At 37.5% G+C, this 27991-nt stretch overlaps 1 protein-coding gene across 2 annotated transcripts in view; it reads left to right on the plus strand.

The window, feature by feature from the left end:
* pds5a (PDS5 cohesin associated factor A) overlaps nt 1–27991 on the plus strand; it is a 32840-nt gene that overhangs the window by 3778 nt on the left and 1071 nt on the right. Inside the window, exons 3-33 of one of the 2 annotated variants that reach the window (XM_084106856.1) lie at nt 11435–11638; nt 11858–11944; nt 12165–12262; nt 12344–12470; nt 12550–12630; nt 12771–12911; nt 12999–13114; nt 13226–13320; nt 13425–13570; nt 14429–14580; nt 14703–14816; nt 14986–15067; nt 18973–19021; nt 19584–19723; nt 19910–20025; nt 20723–20828; nt 21449–21609; nt 21769–21892; nt 22068–22226; nt 22315–22383; nt 22471–22607; nt 22709–22832; nt 23089–23293; nt 23411–23525; nt 23737–23869; nt 23953–24072; nt 24155–24223; nt 25159–25310; nt 25451–25535; nt 25619–25956; nt 26779–27013. In XM_084106856.1, coding sequence (XP_083962982.1) covers nt 11435–11638; nt 11858–11944; nt 12165–12262; nt 12344–12470; nt 12550–12630; nt 12771–12911; nt 12999–13114; nt 13226–13320; nt 13425–13570; nt 14429–14580; nt 14703–14816; nt 14986–15067; nt 18973–19021; nt 19584–19723; nt 19910–20025; nt 20723–20828; nt 21449–21609; nt 21769–21892; nt 22068–22226; nt 22315–22383; nt 22471–22607; nt 22709–22832; nt 23089–23293; nt 23411–23525; nt 23737–23869; nt 23953–24072; nt 24155–24223; nt 25159–25310; nt 25451–25535; nt 25619–25956; nt 26779–27013 — 4080 coding nt within the window. The remainder of the gene's footprint in view (nt 1–11434; nt 11639–11857; nt 11945–12164; nt 12263–12343; nt 12471–12549; nt 12631–12770; nt 12912–12998; nt 13115–13225; nt 13321–13424; nt 13571–14428; nt 14581–14702; nt 14817–14985; nt 15068–18972; nt 19022–19583; nt 19724–19909; nt 20026–20722; nt 20829–21448; nt 21610–21768; nt 21893–22067; nt 22227–22314; nt 22384–22470; nt 22608–22708; nt 22833–23088; nt 23294–23410; nt 23526–23736; nt 23870–23952; nt 24073–24154; nt 24224–25158; nt 25311–25450; nt 25536–25618; nt 25957–26778; nt 27014–27991) is intronic. The other variant, XM_084106857.1, reaches the window with a different exon arrangement.

The raw sequence follows: 27991 nt of genomic DNA on the forward strand, positions 1-27991 counted from the left end.
ACGCAATAAAGTGTCACACGTAAATAAAGTAGGCTATCATATGCACGTAAAAACTCATTTCCGTGTATAAATTGCACGATAAACACAGTGCGTGCTATAGATCCGCATTTCATGAGATCAGGCTGGGTTATCTCACCTAAATGTATGCTCACTCTATGCATATGTTTTTACAATAGGGTAATTTTGTTGCGCATGAGTTTACACACAAGGAAGGACAAGGAAGCTTGAGTTCAATGTTGAATTGAATTTATAAAATAAACAAGAACAAATAAACAAATTACAAACAGAAGCACAAATAAATACAATAAAATAAGAATACAAATGTAATAAAGAGTGCTTTAAGGTTTTTAGGTAGGTCTAACAGTATCCAACCTGTGCGGGAATACTGTAGAAATTGAATAAATTGAATGTTTCATTGTATAAATTAAATACAGATTAATTCTCTCTATCTTTTGTTCTTTGATTAACATTATGAGTATATGTGGTATGTTTATATCACAGGTATATTAGGCTGCTGTCACTGTAAGAGCTAATGCATGGATCCAGTATATTGATACACATGCTGTGTCTTTCTCCACTGTTTTTTTACGTTCACTTAAGACATCACTGACTGTGTTTATGTGAATACTCTCCAAGACGGGCATTTTGACACATTTTTTTTGCATTTCTGACCGTTTAAGCGCAATAAGCTGCAAAAAAGCACTCAGTTTGTTACTTGTGAGGCAGCTTTATGTGTGCGTGCTCTGGGTATGAGCGTGCAGAAAATTGTCTCTCAGAGAGTGAGCACTACTGAATGCTTTAAAATTGTTGAATGTTTTAATTGACGAGTCCTGCATATGATCAATTTTAATAACAATGCAACACTGGCCCGATTGGGCAGGTGACAATTCTGTCCCGAAACACGAGCGAAAGTCTTGTATCGCAGCATGCAGCTTCTGTGGTAATGTGAAGCCATGTGTGCATTGTGAAAGAGAGAGAAGATTTGGTAGTGCTGAATCACTCTCGCTCTTTGTGAAATTATATCTCACAGAAAGTTTTTAAATGACTAATTTGATCTGATAATCTGTGTGCATTAATTTTTATATAGACATTTAAACAACATTAAAAACTTGATTTTAACCACAGGGGGTCTTTTTTTTTTATTTTTATTAAAGGTACAATATGTAAGAATTTATCAAAATATCCAAAAAACACTTGCACAGTGTTATATATTTCTTTCAATTATGTACATTGTCTTAAATGTTTCCAAGAATTTGGAAATTCACAATTTTAAATAGTGCGCGTCACTTGTCGCCTGTCAATGACGTAATATCCGCGCTATCCCTCGTTTCCGCTAGTACTGCCATTGTAACCATGGCGACAGATGTGGACAACTGCGTAATATTTAGCGGCACGCTGTTGTTGTTTCGTTCAAACATTAACAAATAAATGTGTCTGTGTGAGTTTTCCTGCATTGTTTGAATTAGAAATTAAAATGTAATGCAGTGTTATAACATTGTTGTGCTTCCTCATCCTTAAATTCTGGAAAGAGTTTGTGTGCATTAGATTTAAGTGTTAAATTAATTTCAATTCAATTCAAGTGCCTCTAAAATGACTGTCTCTAAAATGCTTTTCAATCCTACATTTCAACTTGTGTTATTGTCTCTTAATGTGTTGTATTATTACATAACCATTATGGCAGTGAGAATGGTTGGTTTATCTATGGATACATTTTCAACCCATCCGTTTGATTTAGGCCATTAACTATACTCTTCAAGCTCTCCACTCTACCAACAAAGATTTTGTGGAAATTAACACTGTACCCTCATAGAGGTTTTCCTGTTCATTGTGAACATGAAATAGGTCAGCTCCTCAATAAATTCACTGACAGGGGAAATAAATGGGAACCATTTAACCCCTCCCCCCCGACACACACATTTGCCAAATCAAAAACACAGCTTCATGAAGCAGAAAGAAAGTTGTACTTTACTACATGTATTTATTATAGTAATGACAGTAAATTATGCATAATTACAACTAACCTTAACTATAGCTCTATAGTGAGTACATATAGTTAAATAATATTAAAGTTGAGTGTAAGCCTTTTTCTCTCTCTCACATGTCCTTGGAGAACTAACTAAAGAACTGCAGGCTCAGTCATCTCATATACATTTCCTGAGATTCTTTTACTCTAACATTGCATAATATTCTCTTAATAAATGTGCAAAAATGGTACAAATTTTTACGGTACAAAAATTGTGATTGTTGGGGAGAGTTTGAGAGTGTTTTGGAGGGAATTGGAGTGACTGCTGGGCTTCCTGGTTTTGCCACTGTGCTGTTTTGAGTCTGAAGCTCAACTCAGCACTGGCTGCCCTTCCCCCACTCCACCAAGCACACACACTCTCACACACACAGGCACCAGAGAGAGGTAGAAAGTAGGCAACATCATTTATCCTGGGTCCTAGACCTAGAAGGGTTTAGTGCTCTGCTTATGAAAGATGATATCTGCAGGGAAGAGTGCAAGCATGCGAAAACTCGCTGGCTATCTCAATGAAAATAAATAGATTTTCCTACTGATTAGCATATTTATCTATCTGTAGCAAAGTATGACTATTCCTGTAATGCAACTGGTAATAAATATTGAGTAACTTGTGTGCATGGGGAAAAAATGACTAGTCAGTTTGTATGTTTTCTTAGCTGCTATTTATTTTCAAACCTAATGATAATAGGCCTAATTAAAAGCGACCGTGAATAATCGGGTGACCAGATCGCAAAACAGAATACAAAGCTTAAATTTATGGGCTCACGTACCTCTCATTCGGCATGAATCCAAATGTCTCCATGGCTGAAATGTAACATTTAATTGCTAACTATTATTTATTTTGTAAACAAAGCTTTGTGTTTAAAAAAAAAAAGTGTTTTGGCGGTTGTCAAGTTTCCCGGGACAGCCCTACGTAAAATCAGTACAAAATGCCCATCTCTCCAAGTATGTGTTGTAAACAATTGAGGAAGAAAATATGTGTATCATTATATTGGATCCATGCATTCGTCTTAAAGTGACAGTAACCTGATATACCCACAGTTGTTTGTCACTAATGTTAATCAAACAACAGAAGAGAAAGAGAAAATCTCTTTTGTAGCTTTAACAAAGAAAAATTTTATTAAATAATTATTTATATTATATTTAATTTATACAGTCAAGACTATGCAGTGTTATTTTTTTCTTTGATTATGTCCACAATACAGATTTACGTGAAAAACAAAACACTGCGTATTTCATTTTTATCTTTGTTCTATTGTATTTATATTTGCTTGTAATTTATTATTTTCTATGCGGATGCACTACCCTACAATATCATCCTAGAATGATTAATTCTTTACAAGTAGAGCTATTCAAATCATCTGGTGAATTTTTAAATATAATTCAGCCCTACGAAATACTGAATATTGGCCGATAATGATACTGATCCTGATCCCAATCCAATATCAGTGCTGCTGTTTCTTGATCATTGTAGAATGTCTAAACCGATGTGTGTGTGAAACTGATAATCATTTATGTGTTAAACACAATCCACTAAATACCAGGGTTGTCACTATAGATCTATTTTACAGATGCTTTAGACCCCACTAAAATATTTATTAGCCCCAAAATAAATCAAAATATCAGTCAATAAGGGGTGCTCCGACTGATTGGCCGATAAACGATTTGGGAAGTTTGATAGGCGGTCCGCACCTATCGTGAGAGGGATGGCATGACATACAGCGGCACCTTCTCAATCTCTGTCTGGCGCCTGTAAAATAATTATTATGCTGAAGGTGAGGTAAAATTCATATTTTATTATTAAATAACTTGCAAAGTAATTTGAAAACTTTCTGAGATATAATTTCACAAACATCGTGAGTGAATCACCGCGCACTCTCTCTCTCTTTCCCTCTCAAAAGGCACAATAGGATTCATCACCACATCGCGTCTGCACTTCAAGCAAGCGGCACAGTCGACCTCGGAATTGTCACTTGCACAATCAAAACAGTTTCGCATCTTCACTAAAGTTTATAATTTGCATTTCTTTTTAAGTCTTGCCAGTGTTTTAACCTCTCAGCACTCGTGTGCTCTCTGAGGGTGTGTTCACACTTGTAGTTCGGTTCGCTTGTTTTGATTGGTCCGGACCAAAAAAAACATTTAGTCCTGGTCTGCTTAGTGTTCAGATTGGCATTTTTATCTTGTTGGAACTTACGGAACATCCAAATAGGGCTGGGCGATAAAACGGTATCGTATTTATCAGTCGGTAACAATATAAAAAATGTTCGATATATCATTTGATATTTTCATTAAAATATGTGCGCATCGCTTGTAGATCTGAGGGGCCGTTCACATATCGCGTCTAAACTCGTGGAAGGTGCGGCTGTGCCGCTTTCTCCTTCTTTCCAAAGCGCTTGCGCTCTTGTGGCGTCTGTTGTTGCTATGCAACCATGAACTGCGCTCTATACATCATCTTGACTGAAGGTGCAGTTCCATTTGACCGTGATTCGTAAGTGGACTGCAAAGTCAAAGATGGCGCTGCCACCACAACGTTGACCAACTGCAAATGGCAAATGTAATGAAAGTGGAACGAAAACTGCACTACTCGTTAATACCACAGAGGTATTAACATCACTGTGAGATCTAGTGAGAAAAATTCTAATTTCTCCGTTAACCGTAGATCTCTATTAGATCAAACAGCGCTGGCATGCAAACCAGGAGAAACATTGTGCCATGAATGAACTAGTTTTATAGGCTTAAAGTCCACAGATCAGCAACATTCACCATGGATTTAATGTAGTAACACTAACTGTAACCATGGAAGTTTGAATAGTAAAATGCTACGTCACACATCTTTTTTCAGCACTTCAAAATTCAAATATTATCATATTTAAATGTTATTTTTAATGTAATGATCAAAACATTATTTGTTTATCCTTCAAAGATTACCCCCATTTATAAAACAAAGTTTCAAGATGTAGGAAAACTCAAACTCACACTTATTTAAAAATATTTTTTCTTTTTATATGATATGAATTTTTAAAATACCGCAATGTGTATGTCGCTTTAATAACGATCGGAACGCGGCACGGCGCGACACTGTTTGAGAGGGTCCTTTCACTGTTGCATTGTGGTGATGCACGTGTTACTAAGGGGCTGTTTACACCTGGCCACTTCATGCGTTTACTCAGATCTGATTTATCAAAACGATTCCATTTACACCTGGTCACATAAATGTGTTTTTGCGAAACGGATTTAAATTTTTAAATATAATTCAGCCCTACGAAATACTGAATATTGGCCGATAATGATACTGATCCTGATCCCGATCCAATATCGGGATCAGGATGGAGTGTTAATGGAGTGCACGTCACCGAAAGCAACAGATATGAGCTGCATTTTATTGATCATCAGCTAAAATTTCAAAATCAAAGACCGCAATAAGAGAGAGCAGTAACAGCCCTGGTAAGATCATTTCGTTTCTCTACTTTCAATGATGATGATTGTGTGTTAAGCGTCTCACTTTCACTTTTGATTTGCGATAGTTTGCACGTTGGCTTAATAATGAATATATGCTCAGCTTCTCATCTGTGGTGATGCGTGTTCCAGTAGCGTCGTCATATCTGTCTATAACATATAACACGCTCTCACACGTTTATTTTTTTAGCATTTTTGGGAGGAGTACAATTTACATATGTGGTTTCAACAACCAGATGCATTTACACTTTTCCAGTTTCGTCTGGAATGCGTCTCAGACCACCTCCTGAAGTGGTTTGAGCGATCGGATTCAAATCCGTCTCGAATGCGTTTCGGAGAGCATTTACACCTGGTCTTTTCACGATCGGATAGCTATCCGGTCACAGAAAACGCATGAAGTGGCCAGGTGTAAACAGCCCCTAAGCGTGACTTTGAAGATGGCTAGGTTAAACTATAATTGATAGCTGTCAAATTATATTACAGTGTTTCCCATACATTGGTTCACAATATCAACACAGCCTTTTGGAAAATCTGTTTGTGGTTGGCATTGACATCGTTGAATAAACATGAGCACTGCACGTTTCAAAATCAAAAGGCGGCGCGGGTGTTTTTATATGAATGTATGTGAAGTGAACTGACGGTCTTTAGAAAAGCTTCTTTGTTATTACGATTAAATCTTTCTTTATCTTTCCTGATAAAGCAGCGTTTATGAGCGTTGCTGCTAATGTGTACAGCCGTTACCGGGGAAACCGCTATTTCTGCCGCTCCTAAAGCGCCTCTTACACCCAGTCATGCTTGGGAAAAAAACCCTGTCATATACCGTGAAACCGGTGTAATTTAGAAAAATACCGTGATGTGGATTTTTGGTCATACCGCCCAGCACTAATTATTATTATTATTATTATTATATTTTTTTTAAATCAAGGAAATTTCTCTGGCATTTCTTTCTTTTTGCTGTATCGGAAATGTACCGAACCGTGTCCTATCAAACCGAACCGTGAATTTTGTGAACCGTTACACCCCTAATTTTTGCCTGCTAAAACTAATGCAGTCAAAAATAATTTGCAGGGAACATAATTACTTTACCTTCAGAGTCTTTCGTTCATTTGTCACGTGAAAGATGCAATGAACAGATCGTTTATGAATGACTCATCGCTACTGTGTGCTGGGATAAATGCGCTCGTTGTGTGTGTGTGTGTGTAGCATTCATATGATGGTATTTTGACCAGTTGAGAACTTGTGAAGAGCATATAATATGTGTGAAGGAATGTGCTTCAAAACATCAGCAGGAATCCCTGTGTCAGACTCCCACACACAAACGATCTGCTGCAAGGGGACGAGAAAAAACAGGTGTGCTTGAGCATTCTGTCCTTTTTAGGGTCACATCTTCCTGTTTTTAGTTAGTTAACACCGGATTTAAACTTCTACATATATTTTGAGTAGATAACCGATAGTATATTCTCAGTAAAGGGTTTCACCTTGTGTGTTATCGCACTGATTAAGGATAGTTCGGGAGATATGAGTAAAAATTATCTTATATGTGTAATAGATCATAGCTACCAGTAAAATCATGATTTGAATCAAGACGAGTAAAATGAAATATTCGCTCAAGACAAACTTTACTTGGGCCGCGCCACGGACCACCAGCATCTCTGAAAAATGTGTGGTGATTTTCCAAATGATACAACTTAGTCTAAATAAGAGCAATGTGGAGTCCTCGGATTTCTTGAAAACAACACAACGACAAAACATTGTGACAAACTTTGACAACATGTTGTATGGAGAAAAATACTGTTTGAAATATTTTTGTATAAATAAGATCTAAGACGCCTAAGCATACTTTTTCAACAATCTTAAGTTTTTGAACAGACATTGTTTAGTAAAAATAATACATAAGTCTTCTAAGAAGATAAATAGAAGATATGATTTTAATAAAACTTTAAAGATTTGATTTAAACAGTCTTTTAATTTTAAAATATCTAATTTATAAGGTTATGCTTTTAAATGAATTTAGTATAAACTCTAGATGTACTCTGGAACGCAGGCTAGATTTACTGTGACATTGTCCCCCCCGAGACTCATCAACTCCTCTCGTCTCTGTACGGCTCTGAAGCTTCAGTTCACACTGTAGTTTATCCCTGAAGGATCTGGGGCTGTTTTATGAAAATCTAAACCATTTGCTTTTTGGATTGTTTTTTATCGTTGCATAAAGAACTACTTCACCTCTCTGGAAATGTAAGGTTTTTTATTTATATATTTATTTAGTTAAAACTTTGTTTACATTTTTTAAATACATTTTAGTAACATATGTTATTATTCATTGGTTATATATTTTATTAATAATAATTAAATTTAAAATAGAGATTAGTTCATTTTTTAGAACCGTGTGTGTGCGCAAAACAGCTTAGAAATGATACTAAATTATTTATTTATTTATTTCATTTTTGAAAATGTAGTTTTCTGTGTTTAGGTGTACGGGATAGAATATGCAGTTACGGTACAAAAATCATTATAGCTATGGAAAGCCCCCACCATAAAAATTGAAACCCCCTCTTGGACAAAAAATGCTGATTGAATCTGTTCATATAAATGAGATTTAAGACGACTAAGTACAGTTTTCAACAATCTAAAGTTTTTGAACAGACATTGTTTAATAACAATTATACTTTAGGTCACCGTTAAACAAAATCATTACAGTAATCTTCTAAAAGATAAATAGAAGATGTGTATGTATTCAAACTTTAAAGATTTAAACAGTCTTTTAAAAGATCTAATTTAAACTTTTAAGGTTATGCTTTTAAATGAGAGAGAGAGAGAACCACTCTGTGATTTTATATTATATTATAAGCAATTAATTTATATACTTTTAAAGAATAGAATGTTTTTCAACTTTAGTTAGTCTGATATTTAGGAAACCCCTTTCTCACTGTGTTCTGGTATGCGAAGGAGAGGGTCAGAGCTCACATGCGGAGGGTGTGAGGCCCCCTCTGAGTCAGAGACCGACAGACGGAGCTGAGAGAGAGAGAGAACCACTCTGTGATTTTATATTATATTATATAATTTATATACTTTTAAAGAATAGAATGTTTTATGTAAGATGAATTTTATTGTTTTGTTTATCTAAAACTGAAAGAATTGGTTTCAGTAAGATATATTTTATAAGCATTTCATTATATACTTTTAAAAAGAACAGAATGTCTTTCAACTTTAGTTAGTGTGATATATAAAACATAGAACTCACTTCCTCACTGTGCTCTGGTATGCGAGGGAGGGGGATCATGTCAGAGGACGCACGCATAGACACAGACACACAGACACGCGCACGCTCCACTTTTTTTTAAATTCTTTTTAGTAAGATATATTGTATAAGCATTTCATTATATACTTTTAAAGGATAGAATGTTTTTCAACTTTAGTTTAATTTATACACTTTTAAAGAACAGAATGTTGTATGTAAGATGATTTTTTATTCTTTTGTTTATCTAAAACGGAATTAAATGGTTTCAGTATATTTTAGTAAGATATTATTGTATATTATATTATTTGTGTGAAATATACATCATTTTTTATCAAATCTCTTTTTCTCATGTTCGCTGCTCTGGAATTAGGGCTGCACAATTAATCGAATTTCTAATCGCGATTACGATTATGGAAGCCACGATTACGTAATCGTTCAAAGCCGTGATTACAAAAAAATAAAAATAAATCCACTCTGCGTGCATTTAGAGCATGTTATGAGAGGCGAATCACATCTACTTCAGAAAACCCAGCACAATAGGAACTACCAGGCAGTGACGTATGTGTACGCTGAAATAAAAAGTCTTTCACCTCAGAAAAACGGACGTTCCTGTCATGTCAGCCGTTATAGGCTACTGTGTTCGTAGCGCACACTCTTCAATTGCACGCGCAAATGCGGCGGAATAAAGTGCAAAGGAAACTACGAGCATGCAATATCTATCATAGAGCATATCTATATCTATCTAATATCTATAGCATATCTATATCAATCTATCTCTATAATAGAGAATATCTATATCTATATATATATATATATATATATATATATATATATATATATATATATTCATATATATATATATATATATCTATATATATTCATATATATATATATTCATATATTCAATGTAAATTGTGATAATCGTAATTAATAATCGCAATTTCAAGGGAATAATCGACAATTATGATTTTTGTCATAATCGTGCAGCGCTATCTGGAATGTGAAGGTGGGTGGGAGCGCGATGCCGGGGGCGCCTGTGACACACCATATAACCAGACACAGACCCATATAACTCTTGACACCGGCTTCAAACACCCCTCAAAACTACATGATCCAGGGCTAAAAAGGTTAAAAGTCAAAAGCTTCTGTCAAAACTACATGATCCAGGGCTAAAAAGGTTAAGTCAAAACTACCTGTCAAATCCACATGATTTAGGGCTAGCTAGGTCATAGGGCAAAACTACCTGTCATACCACATGATCGATGGGTGGGAGGGTCAAAGGTTAATCCCTGACCCCTAGACCGGAAGTTCAACCTGTCCAAAGGTCAAAGTCATAAATCATTTTGACATTTGCCGTTGTATTAGGACTACTTACATAAAATAAATCTTAAGCTCAAACTTGACTTTTGACCACTATTTTAAAGTTACTGTACTCTGCCTTTGTATTGTCAGCAAAAAGTAAGAAGTCATGCCAAGGCAAAAGGCAGTAACTTCCACATTATCAATATTTGGTTGCTGATCACCATTAACAAAATCATTATAGTAACACCTGTATAAAATCTAGTGATCATGGCATTTATTTTGTATGATTTACAATTACTTATAGCCATCATCTTATTGCTATCCTGTGCTTTGGTTGCATTCTGATGGCATTATTAATACATTACACATGACAAAATTCCTCCATAGTGATAAAGAGTATCTTCAGTTGGTACCGAGTGGCATAAGACTTGTTAAGCGCGCATTCAAAATGATCACGATAAAACAGATCCTTGTGCACATTCAGCAAAGGGACTGGTTCATAGCGGTGGATCTGAAAGATGCATACTTTCTTTCACATTCAGATAGCCCTCATCACAGGCGCTTCCCGAGATTCATGTTCGAAGGTGTTGCGCTCCTCACGGTCACGAAAAACGCAGTGCTTTCCCTTTGAGATGCAGTGGGGAGCGCGTTCTGGACTACCTAGACGACTAATGGATGTATTGCACAACCAATAGTCGATCTCCGAATGCAACGTAACAGGGAGGAAAGTAAAGATGGAAACCATATTAGTTCCATATAAATTCACAGATAATTTGTTGTTTTGTCGTTAGTGAAAATCAATATTGACCTTGTATTTGAAAAAGGATCCTCATATAAGAAGCAATACTAAAATTCATAGTCAGTTCATTCACATTCGGAGATCGATGCCGGCGGACACAGCTATAGTGAGTTGTTCAAAATCGTTCTTTTTAGTAAACTCTGTGTACACAAGCAATGTTCTCAATGCTCGAGTTCATGTGTAGAGCCCATGGTGATACTTTGAGCAAAGTTTCATGTTGTGTCGAGCCGCCTTGTGTTTTAAAAATAGCGATTTTTGATGCTATCATAGTAGTGCCTCAAGCACTCCCATTCAAAAGGCAATTTGACCGAAAATGAAAATACGGTCAAACTTAAGTGGTGTTTTAAGATTAGCAAGAAGACACTAGGTTGCATTTTGGTGAGAGTTACCCTTTAAGTTAACTCATACAGTGTGCCTTTTGAGGTTTTTAGTGTTTAAAATTTTGCTAAAAAGATATGCAATGTGTAAAAGAAGATGAATTGTGTTTAAAGTTTAGAGGAATTTACCTTTTAGAAAATGTATTTAATTATTTTACAAAATGGTTATTAAATGGTTTGGGATTTTACTTGTGTATAAGAGAAACTATAAACACCTGTCTAAACACCTGTTTGTCTAATAGCTGGTGGTCAAGACATATATGGACATGGATCAAGACTCAGAGGAGGAAAAGCAGCAGTATTTGGCTCTGGCTCTTCACTTGGCCTCTGAGTTCTTCCTGCGAAACCCCAACAAGGATGTACGGTTACTCGTGGCCTGCTGTCTCGCTGACATCTTCAGGATCTACGCTCCGGAGGCCCCATACACCTCACATGACAAGCTCAAGGTATGAAATGTACTCCTGAAAAGAAAAACATCTCATATATGAATTTCTTGATAAACTAAACTCCTGCTTATGACACACACTAAACGTGTATGACTTTAAAACTGATCACAAACTTGCACCTTTTTTTATCCTGCACACAGTCCCATCACCCATCTGAGATTAGCTTTATAGCTCAGGCACACCAATGTCATTAATTTTCACTTTTTTCCCCACATCTAGGAAATCTTTCTCTTCATTACACGGCAGTTGAAGGGATTAGAGGACACTAAGAGCCCTCAGTTCAACAGATATTTTTACTTGCTAGAGGTGAGATTGTTCATTCAATCAATCAGAGTTCATTTATTTATCTTTTCATTTCTGCATTTTGACATATCTTTTTGTGTGTGGATGTTTTAAATAAAATTTTCATGCTCAGTTTTTTTTTTATCAGCAACATAGCAGCAATAATTACAAGTTTGTTTTTCATTTAATATTTAGCATGTAGTCTGATTGTCATAGCTGAAAATTTTAACTTTGACCTGCACAGAACCTGGCATGGGTGAAGTCCTACAACATCTGTTTTGAATTGGAGGACTGTAATGAGATCTTCATCCAGCTCTTCAAAACCCTCTTTTCTGTCATCAAGTAAGTTTAATTTTAAGTGAGTTTAATCATATCTTCTGTTACGCAACTGGGCTCTTTTTAATCAGGACTTTTCTCTTTCAGTAACAGCCATAATCAGAAGGTGCAGATGCACATGTTGGACCTGATGAGTTCCATCATCATGGAGGGAGATGGAGTGACGCAGGAGCTACTAGACACAATCCTCATCAACCTCATCCCTGCTCACAAAGTAGGCAAATTACTTTTTGCATCTTATTTCCAAGTTCAGTCCCAGATAGTGTGTGATTCGACCTCTTTCTGTGCTTTAGAACTTGAATAAGCAGGCATATGACCTGGCCAAGACTCTTCTGAAGAGAACGGTTCAGACCATCGAAACCTGCATTGCCTCAGTGAGTCACACATTCATCCGTTTGTATTTTGTCCTTTTAATTTAGTACAGTTCATTGTTATAATGTGTTCAATTCCCATTGTAAAAAGACAAAATACTATTTCAGATGTTGTATTAACTTAAAAATCTCTTTCTCTGTAGTTCTTTAATCAGGTGTTGGTGATGGGAAAGTCCTCCGTGAGTGATCTGTCTGAGCATGTATTTGACCTCATTCAGGAGCTCTTTGCAATTGACCCTTTGCTCCTTGTCTCTGTGATGCCACAACTTGAGTTCAAATTGAAGGTGACTAAATGCACATATACTTGTGCACTTGCTTGCATACAAACCTATTTCGTTCAAGAATAAATCTGTTTGTTGTTGTTTGTGTAGAGTAATGATGGAGAGGAGAGGTTGGCTGTGGTGAAACTGTTGGCTAAACTCTTTGGAGCAAAAGACTCAGAACTGGCCACTCAGAATCGCCCACTCTGGCAGTGTTTTCTGGGCAGGTGAGGCTACCATTAAAAAAGTTGGACTGAAAGACTGATTTGGATTATTTATAATTTGAGTGTTAATTGAATTCAGATTTCCTTTTTTTTTCTTTTTTTTTTTTCTCAAAGGTTCAATGACATTCATGTTCCTGTGAGACTGGAATGTGTGAAGTTTGCCAGCCACTGTCTGATGAACCACCCAGATCTTGCCAAGGATCTTACAGGTGTGTTCAGGTTAAATGTGATTTTTGCTGTTTTTCCATCATTTTTCCATTTTAAGCATCGCTTGACTCTTGTGTAACTTGTGATGTTCTATTTGTCACATCAGAATTTCTGAAGGTGAGATCACATGACCCGGAGGAGGCAATCAGACATGATGTCATTGTGACCATCATCAATGCAGGGAAGAAAGACCTGAACCTGGTGAATGATCAACTGTTGGGGTTCGTCAGAGAGAGGATGTTGGACAAGAGGGTGAGAAAGATACAGAGTTACTCTGAAGTACACAAAAAATAGATCTGTGCTCAATTCAAGTTAGGGCTGCATGATACTGGAAAAAACTGACGTTGCAATATTTAGTTTTTCTGCACTATTCATTGCAATATGACAAAAAATACACAAACTTTGAATAGAACACTTAAATAGCTATATTTGGAAAGAGTGAATCATTCTAGAATGATTGGGGTGATTATATTAGGGAGTGCATAATATATACTGCATAGAACATTCATTTTAAAAAGCTGAAAAATTACTTTTTACTCTGAAGATTTTTTTTTTTTTGTCAACCATCCTTTTAGGACTAAACAATTCGGAAAAACTTGGAAAAAACTTTGGGTGTTCACACTTGGGTATACTCTGTCTGAAAAATCTCTTTCATAGGCTACATTCCCACTATATGTGACCCATTTATGACTATAAAATAATTCATATTTTATTGTGATTATTATTATATAATATTAAGCCAAATAAACTATTGTACTGTAAAAAAAAATCTATTAATTAATAGATTAATAAATAAATTTTTAATTATTATATAATAATTTTGGTGGCTTGGTTATATCTTGGTGGCTTGATTCGTTTACTCTGAACTGAGATGCAGAAACACTCTATCATGAGCTGCACATTTAAAACCTGCATATATTTATTTAAATTAAATCCAATCATTGATTTGACAGTTGCACTCAGCCACATTGCAGTATCAGTTTTGTTTTGATATTTCGTGGAGCCCCAATTCAAATCCTGCTAGAATATAAATGCAAAGCACGAACCCCACATATCCCTCAATTTTAAGCCCTCTGGTTTTTTAAAGTAAATTTGTATGTTTTGATTCAGTGGCGTGTGCGTAAAGAAGGAATGATGGGTTTGGCTCAACTGTATAAGAAGTACTGTCTGCACCATGAGGCCGGGAAGGAGACCGCTTTGAAAATCAGCTGGATCAAAGACAAACTCTTACACATCTACTACCAGAACAGCATAGATGACAAGTAGGAGCCACACACACGTACACACAAATGATTTCCTGTGATTCATTGGAACATTTTCATTAAAACAGTGCAGCATGTCTAATATGGAAACTTCAGATTCTTAAAGTGTGTTTGTGTATTAGGTTGCTGGTGGAGAAGATCTTTGCACAGTACATGGTTCCTCACAGTCTGGAGACTGAAGAGAAGATGAAGTGTCTGTACTACCTTTATGCCTGTCTGGACACTAACGCAGTCAAGTGAGTCTTAATCGACTGATTCTTGTTTTTCAAAAGCTTTATCAGATTGCCAAGAGAGTCTCTGGTTCTCATCTGACAGTTTTGGGCAATATCACAGTACTTCTATTAACGGCAATCATCTTACTGATGTGTTCAATTATATCAAGAAGAGTGTCTTTTTGTTTTTCAGAGCACTGAACGAAATGTGGAAGTGTCAAAATATGCTGAGAGGGCTGGTTCGAGAACTGCTGGACTTACACAAACTGCCTACAGTAAGTTACACAAAAACACTACGGGGCCGTTCACACAGAATGTGTTATTCCATTCCACTGCATTTTTTTTTCTCCCATTGTTTTTCTGTAAACACGAGCTAGAAGGAAATATTTGACCATTGTGCTTGCGTCTTCCGTCTTTTGCACTTTTAAAAACACTATACTCAAGTTAAAACTGGTTTAACTTTTAAAAAACGTTTCTCAAGATCGTGCTCTATAATATGGTTTGTTGAAAAAAAACAAGGCATGAAACAGACAGAATACTGCTGATGTGTTTTCTGTCGATGGATACGCTTTGCATGCGTTTAAGACAGAAAATGCGTTACAACATGTGTTTAAACAGGCACTAAGTGCGCTAATTCAGACTGGCACAAAACCATAACGCTGGGCAGGGATCAACAACAAGGACTGCCCGATGGCCTGGGGCCTGTGTGAAAGATGCTTGGGCCAGTGCTGCATCATCACGAAAGCCAGTCAGTATCTGGTGAGACCACCATTTGCCTCACGCAGTCCAACACATCTCCTTCGCATAGATTGATCAGGTTGTGTATTGTGGCCTGTGGAATGTTGGTCCGCTCCGCTTCAATGGCTGTGCGAAGTTGCTGGATATTGGCAGGACCTGGAACACACTGTCGTATACGCCGATCCAGAGCATCCCAAACATGCTCAATGGGTGACATGTCCGGTGAGTGTGCTGGCCATGCAAGAACTGGGATGTTTTCAGCTTCCAGGAATTGCGTACAGATCCTTGCAACATGGGGCCGTGCATTATCATGCTGCAACATGAGGTGATGGTCGTGGATGATTGGCACAACAATGGGCCTCAGGATCTCGTCATGGTATCTCTGTGCATTCAAAATGGCATCAATAAAATGCCCATTAGAGTTGGGACAATATATCGATGCATCACGATTCGATTCCAATTTTTTACGAATGCATCGCGAATCGATTCTGAGCTTAGTTTTTAACAGTAGATGGCGCTCTAGGCTAGATTTTAATCGCACGCTGAAATGCTCACGAAGAAGAGCTGACCCACACGACGCCATACACGCTGTCTGCCATCTGCCCTGTACAGTGAAAACCGGGATTCATCCGTGAAGAGAACACCTCTCCAAAGTGCCAGAAAAAAATGGGTCACTGAGCACAAAACCAAGCATCTGCAATGGCCATCCCAGTCCCTGACCTGAACCCTATAGAAAATGAGTGGGCTGAACTGAAGAGAAGCGCCAACATGGATCTGGAGAGATTCTGTATGGAGGAATGCTCTCTGATCTTTTGTCAGGTGTTCTCCAAACTCATCAGGCATTATAGGAAAAGACTCAGAGCTGTTATCTTGGAAAAAGGAGGTTGCAAAAAGTATTTAATAAAAGGGGGCAAATAATTGTTCCCAATGTGTTTTGGAGAAAAACATTTATTTCATAATTTAATTTTATTTTTTATTTTTTCACTTTCAATTCTTTTACTTCAATAAAAGGTTAGATTTTTGCATTTAAAAAAATATATATACATCAAAATGATAAACAATGCAGATTTATTTTTTACAGCCATATTTGATCATATTTACCAAGGACGCAAATAATCTGCTAAGTCTGCTGTTCTCCGTAAAATGTGCAGCGCACAGACAAAGGTTGAGGTTATAATGTTCAGGAACAGTGTTAAAAATAAATAAATGCCCTCTTTAAGTTCGTCAGCCTTTGGACAAACTTTTTACGTGATGAAAAAAAAGAGACAACACTCTTCATCTTCTCTACCGCAACTAAACCAGGAGCCGGTTTCACAAAGATAGACTTTGACTATGGCTTAGATATAGTAGATAGTCAGACTTCAGATAGACATCTAAATCAGACCGTTGCACAAAGCACTTAAGACTCTGACTATCTTAAGTAGGACTGGACTGCAATGCATTCTGGGTAAAATAAGACACTTTTCAAAACAAAAAACATGGCGGATCGAGTAAGCGCATTCAACCGCTCAGTGCAGTTTACCCCAGCGGAAAATATGTGTTTGTTGGAGGAGTATAAATGACGGCGTATGTTTTTATGTTTCCATTGTTCGATCGCGCCCGTGCCTCTCTCTCTCTGACACACACACACACACACACACACACACACACTTCAGCATTGCAATCTTGACATCGCAGCCTGTTATTATGCAGCATTCACACCAAACGCGAATAGAGCATCAAATTCGCGTCTAGTTCGACGCTTGAACATTTTGAATCCATTCGCGCGTCCAAGGCGAATAGGACGCGCGTATAAAGCGAGCGTTTGAAGCGAAATAGACAGCCGTTCAGAGCTATGACTCTACTATGACTCTACTACCCCCAGCTGCGTGAGCGGTGTATTGCATTTCACGCATCGCCCGTGACGCTTGCGTCAACTGCTCAGACTATGAAAGGGAGCGTGTCGATCGTTGCTCGCGTTGACTATGTAACGGAATGTAATAACTGGAAGAAATGTTTAAATTATGAGCCATTTTCCCTTTTCTTTGGGCAGTTTGTAACTGATTGTTACTGCTGGTTGCCAAGGTAACAGAGTCTTAGACCTAAGTTAGCCTGGGGGTAAGGTGTCTAATTTTTTTGGTCTAAATTAAGTCAGTCTTTATTTTTGTGAAACAGTCTAACTTGCATTAGACTAGTCTATGAGCAAATTTTAGACTTGTCTAACACTATAGACCGGTCTAAAATAGCTTTGTGAAACCGGCCCCAGGCCTCACCAACTTTTTTGCATATTCTGTGGGTGGGAATTATTTAAATGAGGAACATGACTTCATAAGATCTGGAAAAAGTGTGTTGTTGTCCAAACAAGCTGTTCGTTGTAGTTCTTAAAGTGGATTCTGTTAAATAAAATATCTCCCTTTGGAGTGGACCTTTGAGCTTTGTAACCTTGCAGATCTTTTTATGCTCAAACAGCAACATTACAAACTAACTAAAGTTGAAAAAGTGAAAGCAGTCGGCGCCAATAGCCCCATGGTTAACGCGCAGACATATAGCACAACTGCGCCTCCGGCGACCCGAGTTCGATTCCCGGCTCGGGGTCCTTTGCCGATCCCCTTCCCCTCTCTCTCCACCCCACGCTTTCCTGTCAAAATCTCTACTGTCCTATCAAATAAAGGCACAAAAAGACCAAAAACATAACTTGCAAAAAAAAAGCATAATAGGACCCCTTTAAATAAGTATATAGTCTCTTGCGTGCGTGTTTCCAAGTGAAGAATACACTTTGCTCACACGATCAGCTTGTGATCTGTTTTCTGTGACAGAGTGGTTCACAGTGAATGGAGCTAACTCAATCCCTGCAAGTGCTGCAAGTTTAACAGGCATTAGGGAATGCAATTGTGCTCGGTTTTTCCCCCCACATTTGTGTATTTTCTAAAATTTTTGTAAAGATTTTTACAGCATTTCACACTTTCAAACAGATTTGTAATAAAAAGCATTTGTAAACCTGTTGTCACAAACACTTATATGTCTCCCTGCAGTTTTCTGCTAAAATAAAAGCTTGAGGGTTTAACACTTGCAAGTGAATAATTGAGTGATAAATATTATAATTTTACTACTGTTAAAGTACAAGAATATACTTATTATAAAATATTCATTTTACAGTGTAGTTGAATTACTATTGTAATATATTATTATAATTATTATAAAATCTCACTCCGAGGTATCTGGCATGAGAAATTGTTGTTGAAAGAACTGCGACTATGGTCAAAAGTAAATTAACCAGTGGTATCAAATATGGTATTGAATATTGATATTTTTCAAGGTATTGTATCAAATATAAATCGAGCTGTTTTTGCGTGTAGATGTCAGCCATGTCAAATTTGTTCTTATTTTGTGACTGTGTACAATGCACATGAGGAGCACTGTGCACTGCTGTGGAGGAATGACTGTTGTTTTTCTCTTCCTGCAGTCTGAAGCAAACACCACAGCCATGTTTGGAAAACTTATGAACATCGCTAGTAAGTACACACTATATGTGACCCTGGATCACAAAACCAGTCTTATGTTGCACGGTATATTTGTGGCAATAGCCAACAAAACATTGTATGGGTCAAAATTATAGATTTTTCTTTTATGCCAAAAATCATTAGGATATTAAGTAAAGATCATGTTCCATGAAGATATTTAGTAAATTTCCCACCTTAAATATATAAAACATTTATTTTTGTGAATGGATGCAGCACTATCGCCAATAGAAATGGACAACTTTAAAGGCGATTTTTCTCAATATTTCGATTTTTCTGTACCCTCAGATTACAGATTTTCAAATAGTTGTATCTCGGCCAAATATTGTCCTATCCTAAGAAACCATACATCAATGGAAAGATTATGTATTCAGCTTTCAGATGATGTATAAATCTCAATTAAAAAAAAATTACACATAAGACTGGTTTTGTGGTCCAGGGTCACATATATACATTTATAAATTAATAGTTATTGAAACCAACAGGTTTTACAATGTGTGCTTTTGTCTCTCTCACTCACTCACTCACTCACTCACTCACTCACATATATTCTCAGAGAATCTCCCAGACCCAGGCAAAGCTCAGGACTTTATGAAGAAGTTTAATCAGGCTCTGGGTGAAGATGAGAAACTACGTCTTCAGCTTGAGCAGCTCATCAGCCCCACCTGCTCATGTAAACAGGCTGAACAGTGTGTGGTGAGTTTAAGGCAATAGCAACACATTTACCACTGCACTTTTCAAGCTCACATTATAACTGATTATAAGCTTGCTGTATAAAATGTATATGATAAAGACATGTTTCAACCAACACTTTAACAAGCTATGTAGTTGTATTTAATATTATAAAGATACAAGTTATCTGAGAGTGAAGTTTCCTTTCAGAGGGAAATCACACGGAAGCTGACATTCCCCAAGCAACCCACAAACCCATTCCTGGAGATGGTGAAATTCCTGCTGGAGAGAATTGCACCTGTTCACATTGACTCTGAGGCCATCAGGTAGGGAATGAGGAGATGAGAAATGCATTTTTTTGTTTTTTGGGGGGGGAGAAGTTGTTAATGACCATCATCTGGGTTTTCAGATTAACAGGCTTTGTTGACACTGGCACCCCAGGTATCCGGCTGAATCTGTTTTGTTCTGTAGCCGTTTAGTTTTTGGTCTGAACACTAAGAAAAAAATATTTACGAGAGATGGGTCAATGATCTTGAGCATAAATTGTTTTGGACAAAGAAATATAACTTGAATAATATTTTACTATTTATTTCTATTTTATTATATTTACTATAACAACTATTGTAAAAATACTGTACATGGACTACAATGCCTAAATAAACTAATAAACTAACTAATTTGAGCACTTGCAAAATAACCAGCTAGTTAGTCAATGCAAAGTAAATGCTGTGCAGGGTGAAGCACAGTCACAGAGAATGAATTCTCTTTTCATAAACGGTATCTGATACGGACTGTCAGTGCACCTGCATATGTAAAGGGAGAACATGAATAAGAGAAAGAGAAACTGACTGAGTGGGAGAGAGATAAGCGCAATATGGGCCATGTGCTTGTTTCCCCCCCTTAACGGTTGTGTAACCGTCTGAATAGCTTTTTAACAGTGAGACATCTTGTGGGGATGAAGTGTAACTGCAGGTATTGTGTAGACTTTTTGGATCAATAATTTGTTTGTATGTGTGTATACAGTGCCCTGGTTAAGCTGTTAAATAAGTCAATTGAGGGCACTGCTGATGATGAAGATGAGGGAGTTACTCCTGATACTGCCATCCGCGCTGGACTTGAGCTGCTCAAGGTACTGTTCGTAATTACAATGTACTAGTTTAAAGTTTTCAATATAAGAGAAAACAGGATTTCTAGCTCTTTTGAAATAAGTTTTAAGTAAGTTTTAAGTACTATGTAGACAAACAATCACATTTAAAATGAATATAAATAAAAGTAAATTGCTACAAAAGCATAGGCTATTGTTCAATTTAATACCAAGTGTCTTTGACTCGTTCAGTAATTTTCTTAAATATTTTAGGGTGTGTTCACACTTGGCATGTTTGGTAAGATTAAAAGGAACCCTGGTGCAATTGCTCTGTTAGTGCGGTTCATTTGAATAAGTGTACAAGCTGCCATCTGAACCTTGGTGCGCAGACCGAGACAGCTGAAAATATGGGTCTTGGTCTGCTTCCAAACGAACTCTGGCGCGGTTCGAATGAAATATGAACACAACATGGACCAAAGACATGTAAGCGAACCAAAAACAGGACATGATGTCGCAAGATGCAACCCTAAAAAGGACATAATGCTCAAGCCTAGCTGTTTTTTCTCGTCATTGTCGCGATGTTGCCCATCACAGTTTTTTCTTTCTTGTTTTTTGTCCAGACCAAAAAAAGTTCTAAGTTTGCTGTTCTGCTTTCCCTACCTCAGGTTTTGTCATTTACTCACCCCACTGCTTTCCACTCAGCTGAGACTTATGAGTCTTTGCTGCAGTGTCTGAAGATGGAGGACGATAAAGTGGCGGAAGCAGCAATACAGATCTTCAGAAACACAGGACAAAAGATTGAGACAGAACTGCCACAAATCCGCTCGTACGAACACCTCCCAAATGCATACACACAACTGTTTGGAGCCAGTAACAACATCTTAAACTCATTATATACTTACTGATACAAACTCTTCAGTCTCATCAATTTTGTTAATACCAAATTAAAAATGTGTTGTTAAATGTTCTCTAAATCTGTGTACAGGACTCTAATTCCCATACTACATCAGAAGGCAAAACGAGGCACCCCCCACCAGGCCAAACAGGCGGTCAACTGCATCCATGCCATCTTTCACAACAAAGAGGTCCAGTTAGCACAAATATTTGAGGTAAATCTATGTGCATAACTGCATTTTCACAAATGCAGTCTTTGCTTAAAATGCTACCAAATGTATAACACATTACTTTTTTTGACCGTCAAATCCTGTGAACGATAATGAAAGAAATTGAGTTTTTACTGCATGCAAGTTTTTCAGATATGCCTTTTTGTCTCTGTCTCTTCAGCCATTGTCTCGCAGTCTGAATGCAGATGTGCCTGAACAGCTGATCACTCCACTCGTGTCTCTTGGACACATCTCCATGCTGGCCCCGGATCAATTTGCGTCACCCATGAAGTCAATCGTAGCCAATTTTATCGTGAAGGACCTTCTGATGAATGACAGAGTGAGCATATTGATGTATTATTCTGCTTTAGGCATGTAGGAATCCTTTTATTGCCTTGCATGGTAAACTAACCCTCTTTCCCTGTCAGTCTGTGGGAAACAAGAATGGGCGGCTCTGGACAGCTGATGATGAGGTTTCCCCTGAAGTGCTGGCTAAGGTAAATGTCTTTGAGTAATCAGGTTGAAAACAGCATATCTTGTTGATTTGTGTGTGTATACATGTGCATGTCTGTCTGTGTTTCCAGGTGCAAGCCATTAAGCTGTTGGTCCGCTGGTTGCTGGGAATGAGGAATAATCAGTCTAAATCTGCTAACTCTACTCTCAGACTCCTCTCAGCCATGCTGGTCAGTGAGGGAGACCTCACAGAGCAGAAGAAAATCAGGTACTAACTGGGTGTCAAGACTCCCCCAAGTAATTTTCTGTAATTATGAAAGCTGCCCTAATCTTGTAATAGGCCTCTAACCTGTGTTTTTGTGGACACAGCAAGTCTGACATGTCTCGACTGAGGCTTGCAGCGGGGAGCGCCATCATGAAACTGGCACAAGAGCCTTGTTACCATGACATCATCACTCCAGAACAGTTCCAGCTCTGTGGACTCGTCATTAATGTGAGTTCAGCACAAGACTACTTGGACACGTATTGGAACATTGGCTTTACATTCATTCATTTTATGACTTTAAAGGTCTTAGAAGTACAGCAGCAAAAACAGTTGTCTGTGAGAGCCTAAATTACAACTGTTGGTACATGAAACATTGACTAACATAAGTGGACATATTAGGGCATGCTACAAAAGCACATATTAGCCATACTACCACAACTTTGCAGTTTTTCAGAATTTCCTTCCCTTTCCCCTCTCTTCATAGGATGAGTGCTATCAGGTGCGGCAGATCTTTGCTCAGAAGTTACATGTTGCTCTGGTGAAGTTGTTGTTGCCACTGGAGTACATGGCTGTGTTTGCTTTGTGCGCTAAAGACCCAGTGAAAGAGCGACGTGCTCATGCCCGACAGTGCCTACTCAAGAACATCAGTGTCCGCAGAGAGTACATCAAACAGAATCCCATGGCCCATGGTAGATAACATTTCTGTTTTTTGGTATAACACTGAAGCAATAACTGTATTTTCTGCAGGATTGTATGAATGACAAAGACCTAAATGTCCTGCCTGTTCTCTCATTTTTGTTTTTCAGAAAAGCTGTTATCTCTCCTGCCAGAATATGTGGTGCCATACATGATCCATCTTCTAGCTCATGATCCAGACCTTACCAAGCCACAGGATTTGGAGCAGATCAGAGACGTCAAAGAGTATGAGTGTTAAACACTTTCACACACTTTTGTAGTTTCCCCCTTCTACATGATCTGACTAATACTCTCAAATTGTAATACTAAACCTTCTCTTTTTATTTCTGTGAGTAGTAGATAGTAGTTGAGTGAGTAGATGCAGACACTAAAGTTCTCACAGGATGTTTGTTTTAAAACTCTTTAAACTAATTCAGATGAAAATGTATTTTATCAGGTGCTTGTGGTTCATGCTGGAGGTGTTGATGACAAAGAATGAGAATAACAGCCACTCATTCCTGAGGAAGATGGTAGAGAACATCAAACAAACAAAAGATGCACAGGCCCCAGACGACCCAAAGGCAAACGAGGTCCGTATCATTAACAAATCATGCATAGTGTTTTTGTATTTCTGAATCCCAGTGTGTTTTACTCTATTTTCATGCATTTACAGAAACTTTACATTGTGTGTGATGTGGCATTATTTGTGATCGCAAACAAGAGCACTTCATGTCATCTGGACTCCCCAAAAGATCCTGTGCTGCCTAGCAAGTTCTTTACCCCACCTGATAAGGTAACAACCACTCTGACTATCCATAATTACGCTTTACATGTGACCTTACTACGAAACTCATTCCATCTGTTCCTGTGTACAGGATTTTGTCAATGATAAGGAATATCTCTCACCAGAGGCAAAAATAGTTCTGCAGACAGGGAAAATCCAGGTAGGTTTTGTCACCTCTGTAACTATATGTGAATGATTCCTGGATGACACATTTGTGTAAACATTCAGTATATGGCAAAGGCATGATTGCTCAGGTTTTGAAAATATATACACTACCGTTAAAATGTTTTTGGTTGGCAAGTTTCTTGTTGTTGTTGTTGTTGTTTTTTAAAGACATTAATATATTTAGCAAGGACACATTAAATTGATCATAGTTACAGTAAAATCTTGCATTGTTACAAAAGTTTTCTATTTCCAATAAATGATTAGTTTTTTACGGTTTCCATGAAGCAGTACATCTGTTCCCAACACTGATAATAAAAAGAAATGTTTCTTGAGAACCAAATCCGCTTATTAGAATGATTTCTATAGGATCATGTGACACTGAAGACTGGAGTAATGTGATGCTGAAAATTCAGCTTTGTCATCTCTGGAATAAATTACATTTTAAAATATATTAAAATAGAAAACAGTTAAACATATTACACAATATTGTTTTTAGTGAATTTTGAACAAATAAATTTAAATGTAAAAATATATATTAATAATATAGAAAATCATTTTAAATTGTAATAATTCACAATAGTACAGTTCTTTCTGTATTAATCAAGTAAATGCTGCCTTGGTGACTTTTCACAAATATTAAAAAATCATCCCGACTGGTGGTGTTAATCATTTATAAAACATTAGTGCATACATATATTTTTCACTACATTCAAACATTAGAACATTACTTATAATCTCCAAGTAAATGTATTTTAGGCTCAACGGATACAAAAAGTTTAGGAACTCCTAGTTTGTTATTTTGCACACAGAGATAGATCAGTGACACAGTGTTCTTTTTGGAAAGTTGTATTGAAATGATGCAACTACCAATTGAATTCCTTGGCTGCATTACATAGCTTATTTGTTACTTAACACATTAATATCTTTCAGCAACCACCAAAGCAGACAGGTGTGTTGGGGGCAGTGAACAAGCCTTTAACGGTAACCGCTCGGCGACCGTTCATTAAAACCACAACCTCCGATACAGTGAGCAACGCAAGCACTAACTCCCAACCCAGCTCGCCTGCAACAAATAAGAGCAGGTTCGTACTTATCAGAATTGATTTATTTTTCCTTTTCATTCACTATGATGTGGAATTTATCCAGCGTTGATTAATCTTTACAGCAGGAAGTATGTCATCCTTATCAAGAATTTACAACTTTCTCTTTCTCTATCATAAAGGGATGTGAGTTCTGAGGCTTCAGAGACGGGGGCGAGGGAGAATGAAGAGAATCCAGTGATTACAAAAGCAGGAGGTGTAAAGAAGGTCGGAAATATCCCATGTAAACACTGAAAATGCTGGACTTTCACACTTCTGTTGTGCCTTATTCAGTGTTTTTGCTCTTTTAGGAAGAGGCTGCTCAGCCCAGTGGGAAGAAACGTGCTGCACCTGCAAGTGACGGCACAGAGAACAGCGTGTCTTCAAACCCCTCTGCAGTGTCAGTGCCCCCTGCCAATAAACCACGGCGTGGCCGACCCCCTAAAAACCCTGCGGGTGTTGCCACACCAGATAAAGAGGCTGGAGCTACGACAGGGGGAGGGTCTGGGCGGGGCCGGAAGAGAGCAGCACCTGCTCAGGATCCCGCCACCACAGCCTCAGCTGATTCAATCAGTGTCAAGACACCAAAACAGCAGAAAGAAGCAGAGCCCAAAAGAGCGGGGCCGCAGAGACAGATTGACCTGCAAAGGTAACTGAATGATAGAAATCACTTGTAGCTTTACTGGAAATTAATCTAGAATTTCCACCTTACCACTAAGCCTACATTTGATGATCTATGAATGCTTTCACACCATTTCTGAAGATTCAATTTGATTTATTATTTTGTTTTCCTGTATGCTGAAAAGAACTCAAAAGCCGTAATATTTAATTTTTGGGAGGTGTCTTTGGTACCGAGAGTGCAAGCAATTATATTATAACTCTGGTGGCAGAGCTAGAGAATAGTGATGTGCTATAAAATGGGGAAGTTAACCTTTGTATGTCAGGGACTTTTTCTAGCAGGAGAATGGCATCTAATGAATTTGCTTACAATCATGAAAATAATAAAAGTATCTTGTAACTTTAAATGTGCAGTATACATTTCTAGCACCGCATTGTTATTTATAAGTAGTAGAGGTATGTAATTGTGTTTTATTAGCATAAGTATAATTAAAATAACTTATCAGTACTGTTATTAGCAAGCAGCCTGTTACTCACAGGATACTATCATTTTCATTTATACTTTTGTACACGACAATTCAAAACGTTGGGGTCATTAAGATTTTTTTAATACTTTTATTCAGCATTAAATGGATCTAAAGTAACAGTAAAGTTCTAAAAATCCTATTTCACATAAATGTTCTGTTTTAACTTTAACTGTTTAAACAATGTATTAAGGTTTCTAAAAAAAAAAAAAAAAATCAACCATTTTCAACATTTATAATAGCGGCTTAAAAAAAAAGCTGCTTTCACCTTTTTCGCTGTTATTGAATTCTTTTATGTGGAGTTGAGGCAGGTGTTTCTTTTGTTTAAGATCAGAGAGGGTAGCACAGCGAGAACAGCATGTGTACCAAGACATCCGCCTGTCTCAGAAGACTTATGGAAGTGAAGGAGAGACAGAGAGAGAATTTGAGTCCAGCCCAGAGTATGTACTCTCACTCACACAGCTACAGGAGCAGCAGGAAGAAGCCATTCTCGAACAGCTCAGGGGTGCAGCAGGCGCCAAACTGAGAGAATCCAGCTTTGCAGCAGAGCAGGGGGAGCTGTCAGTGAGTGTCTGAGGGAGAGCTTCATTTAGCACTGATGTCATGCTGTAACCTTTAGCACTCGAGCAGTTCATGTTTCTTGTAGGCTTGAAGGAATAGTTCCCTAACATGAAAATTGTCATTTACTTTACCCTAATGTTGTTCCAAACTATATCCAATGTTGTCGTTTTTCATTGAATAGGACTACTACGATAAAGCTTGAAGAATGTGCTCAAGCAACATTTCTTCTTATCAATGTTGAAAACAGTAGTGATGCTTCATTTTTTTTGTTGGAACAGTGATACATTTTTTTCAGTATTCTTTGAATACTGTCGAATGTTAAAGTTTCTAATCATTTTAAAGGGATACTTCACCGTTTTTTCATATAAAACTATGTTATTCCCTTAACTAAGACTAGTTGATGCATACCTCTCTCGTCTCAGTGCGTGCACTCAATCGCTCTGGCGCGCGGCGATACTTTGATAGCACTTAGCTTAGCCCAGGTCATTCATTAGGATCCAAACAGAGATGAAGTTAGAAGCAACCAAACACCTCCACGTTGTCCTTATTTAAATACAGTTACACGACCAAGTATGGTGACACAAAATAAAACATGGCGCTTTTCTAAGCGGGTAAAAAGGATAACTATAATGTATGGCGGAATAGCACTTGGGAGCACTTCGATTCTCACGTTGGTTCTAATGACAGAAGTGAGAGGGTGAGGATTTTTCAGGAGTGATGATATTACTGCGAAGTGCTCCCAAGTGCTATTCCGCCATACATTATAGTTATCCTTTTTACCGCGCTTGAGCGATTGAGTGCACGCACTGAGACGAGAGAGGTATGTATCAACTCGTCTTAGTAAGGGAATAACATAGTTTAATATGAAAAATCTGTGAAGTATCCCTTTAAGCTACTTTTGATCCTTACTGATGAAGCAATTAATTTCTTTACTTTCTTTTTTTAAATTCCTACTGACCCTATCCATTCTAAATGTCTCCT

This window comes from Abramis brama (assembly GCF_963993115.1).
Source record: "Abramis brama genome assembly, chromosome: 2".
NCBI classification, from domain to species: Eukaryota; Metazoa; Chordata; class Actinopteri; order Cypriniformes; family Leuciscidae; genus Abramis; species Abramis brama.